Genomic DNA, 3,813 nt, shown 5'->3' with positions numbered 1-3,813 from the left:
AGTATACTACTGACCACTAGTTGATAAAGGCCTTATAATAGCCTACAAAGTGGTATATTGACCCCTAATATGTCTAGTAGTGTTTAGTAACCCTGCTTCAATGCTTTATTATACCATTTTTTGAATTCTATTGCACTCTCTAGTATTAGTTTGTAAGGCCTTACAATATTCTAATATGCCATCTAGTATGGATTTGTAAGGACTTTGTCTAGTTATTTCTACAAGTCTAATGTCATGAAAGGGTCATGCCATAATTTTTCTGGTATTTCTGCGATTTTATTCTGCATGTTTTGTCTTCAGCCACAACCATATGCACGTCACATGCCCTGCAGGTCATGTTTCCGGCCATATGAAACATTAAGCGCTCTAGGGCGCTTAACGTTCCATACAGCAGGAAACATGACTCGGGTGGCACATGACACGGCACACAGATGATAGGTGTAGCGCACGAGGACATAACTGAGTTTGAAACGATTTACCACTTTTATCGACTTATCACATGCAGGATGTGAGGGCTAACTTGAATAAACAGAAGCCACAACCGCGCCAGGGGCCGCGTGCGGTGAAAATACGTGGATCATTCTCCTCGCCTCGATGGATTTCATGACAGCAGACGCACCTGCGAAGCGTCGACCAGGCAGGCCCAAGGGATCAAAAAATAAGCCGAATGCTGGGACGAAGGGAAGGCCGGTTGGTCGCCCGAGGAAGCAGCCACCTGTATTTGGAGGTACGTCTTATGCATGCTTAACTCTGCGCGCACATTCTGACTGACTGACTTCATCAACAGAGCCTAGTGGGGCCTCCGATAATTTTGCAGGATCTGCCGGAATCAACAAATGTGAGCACTGTTCTCTAATCACAGTTCCCATCACTCACCGTTGGCTTGGGCTGACTTTACTCATTCCAGATGCGACTTGTTCTCCACTCGCATCCGCAACGCCTCGAATTAGTGCAAACCCAACTAGAGTGCAAGTCGAAGGTCAGTGGATGCACCATGTATTTTCGGTGGAACCCAACTTACTCTTTGCCAGGGGAAATTCAACCACTTCAAACTCGAACGGTTTCATCATCGACACCGGTAACTTCACAAAATGCAGAGGTTAGCACTAACACGATGGATGACATTCCAACAGGTATGTGCTCTGCTCCGTTTTTTCCCGCCTTGCATGACATGTACTACAGCAAGCCAACCATCCGTGCATGTGCACGCATCTGACCTGTACACAACACGTGCCAGTGCGTTTGCTACAACATCAGCATCTCTTCACGAGTCCGAGCCTTTTTGCACCCCCCGGCCCACAGCATCATCCCCCATACTCTCCGGTTTAACTTCCCTACTCGCTGCAGCACCAGCCCTACAAGGCCTGACTGAGCCCCTTCCGGATGTGACCATTGCGCAAGGGTTTGCACGCTCCCATGGATGTCGGCTTCGGTGCAGCAATTCAGACTCGCAACTTACTGACATTACGCGGAAGACTCTGAACTGGGCTATGAAAGATTTGCAACATCACGCAGAGCATTCGCGCTCTGTAGCACCGGTGTCAGTCACGGCTGAGCCCACACCGACATCTTCCATCACTCAGACCCTCCCGGCAGCCGTATCACCCTCGGTGCCACTTGAGGCTGCGTCCATGTCAGGTATGTCGTAGATAAATGCCTTTAAAAATGACTCTGCTGACCTGGGAATGATAGGTGATGCCAGTGATGACATTTTCGAAAGGGAGCATGACAATATCGACTCGGTGCTTGGGCTCGCGGACGAGTCCAATGATGATCTAGATGCACGTCCACTGTCCGGTGATGACGAAAACGTTGAGGATAGCGACATGACAGCAGGTCGCCCTCACAAAGCACGAGCGAAGACCTCACTGCCAACATGGCTGGCGAACGATTACAAGGATGTATGCCAGACGCTGCGAGAAGAGATCGTATCGGCAGGAAAGCCTGTTTGCTATCAAGCTGGGCAGTTTATGCTGTGCCCGAAACAGCCAGTATTTGCCGCAGAAGCTTCATTCCAGCTTTCACCAGCAATCTTTTACTCACCACAATTTTTTGTATGGCTGCTGCACCTGTTCCATAGGATCCCATGCCCTGCATGTAAGGTGGCTGGACGGCTTCAAAAGAACTCATCTTTGGTTTTTCTCCGACGTCTCACGTGGTCAAACAGTCCCCGTCGTGTTGTCGATCTCAAGTACAATATCTTTATTATAGGTTATCGATACTACTGCGGCCACCCAGACTGTCACAAAACATACCAGAGCTGGTCACCTGACATTCTGAACGTTCTTCCGGCTCCGCTCGCGCAGCAATTCACCTTTCATCTTACTTATCAAAATGGATTATCGGATCAAGTTGTCGCCCTCTTGCGACTATGTTTTCAGCGAGGACTAGGCCCTGTACCTTTTGCGGAGACACTGAGAACGATGCATGTACGACACTTCGATCGCCTTCATCTTCAATATCTCGAGATGGTCAAGTTGTGCATGCTCGCTGTTAAAACTGGATTACTTGCACTGCATGAAGAGTTTGGTGCCTGGGATGACCCAAAAGGTTATGCAGGTTATGTCCCCTCAGCAAAATATCTTCACAGTTTCTATGATATGCACATTGAGAGCCATGCTCCAGAAATGGATCAGTACACCGCAATGCTTCCAGCATGTGTTCTGAGCATTGATCATAGCCATAAGGTGTGTCAATGATAATGGCTCAACATGTACATACAGTTAACAGTGCCCAAATCAGGTTCCAAAGCATCTCGGAAAGGTGAATGGCGAGGCCGTTTTTGGTGCACTGCATACCGTTGTCAACGAGTATGGAGAATGTCGTGCCATCAACTTCACACCAACAAAGGCTCACGATCAGTTCATGCCTGCATTATCACTCATTCCTCACTCACTACGGAAGTATGGTCATACTGACGTGGAGCTTGTCTTCACTGACAATGTGCATGGGGACAAAGCGGAGCTTGAGCGGGTATTTCCATCTCTGTCGTCTCAGGTCTCTCCTGTGCCAAGTACATCACAAACACACCTGGCACTTCCTAATCTGTGGACTGTGGTCATCCTGAGCCACACCTATCAGCCAATATATACCTAAAAGTCCATATAACCGAGGTGGAATATTTTGTGTAAATTTCCATAAAACCGAGTGTTGGCCAAGAATATAATATAGGATGGAGATATAGGGTTGGCCAAGATAAGTAGGCTATATAGGCTGAGTCGCATATTTGGGAGTTAGCCAAGGGAGGTGCGGTTTAAAGTCTATATAGGTTGTCGGGCATTTTGGGGTCGGCCGCCATTTCTCTATATAGATTGTAGCTAAAATAGTGCCATTGGCCAAGAGTCATAAAATTCCAATCCTATATAGAGTTTGCAGACAGTTGGGCTTGGCCAAGTGGATCTGTATAGAATCTTTGTGTAAATGTTCCACTCGGCCAAGGCACATGAAATTTTGATCCTATATAGCATTTCCTAACATTTGGCTGTGGCCAAGGGTACCCTATATAGATTTTTGTGAAAATAATGCCTGCGGCCAAGGGTCAAGAAATTGAAATCCTATATAGGATTGTCTGAAATTTGGTTGTGGCTGAAAATATCCTATATAGTTTTTATGGAAATGGTGGTCTTGGCTGAGTGTTCTGAAATTTATATTCTATATAGGGTCTTCTAAACTTTGGCATTAGCCAAGAATGCCCTATATAGTTTTTGTGAAAATGGTGGCCTTGGCCAAGGATCTAGAAATTTTCATTCTATAAAGAGTTTTTCACACTTTGGCCTTGGCCATATAGCTTTTTACACAAATGGGGCTTCAGGC

At 46.7% G+C, this 3,813-nt stretch overlaps 1 protein-coding gene across 1 annotated transcript; it reads left to right on the top strand.

The window, feature by feature from the left end:
- Nucleotides 1–594: 594 nt before the first annotated feature.
- On the top strand, nt 595–3,096 carry SCP_0202190 (hypothetical protein; the record flags this gene model as incomplete). Its single annotated transcript, XM_027754134.1, has 7 exons — nt 595–727; nt 788–838; nt 908–979; nt 1,032–1,133; nt 1,183–1,638; nt 1,693–2,687; nt 2,743–3,096. 7 exons carry the CDS (start codon nt 595–597, stop codon nt 3,094–3,096), a joined length of 2,163 nt encoding a protein of 720 aa, XP_027609935.1.
- Between the last annotated feature and the right edge of the window lie 717 nt (nt 3,097–3,813).

Source organism: Sparassis crispa (assembly GCF_003851025.1).
Source record: "Sparassis crispa DNA, contig_000001F, whole genome shotgun sequence".
Lineage (NCBI taxonomy): Eukaryota > Fungi > Basidiomycota > Agaricomycetes > Polyporales > Sparassidaceae > Sparassis > Sparassis crispa.
Note: the sequence above shows the minus strand (reverse complement) of the source record. Positions and strands in the feature narration are given on the sequence as shown.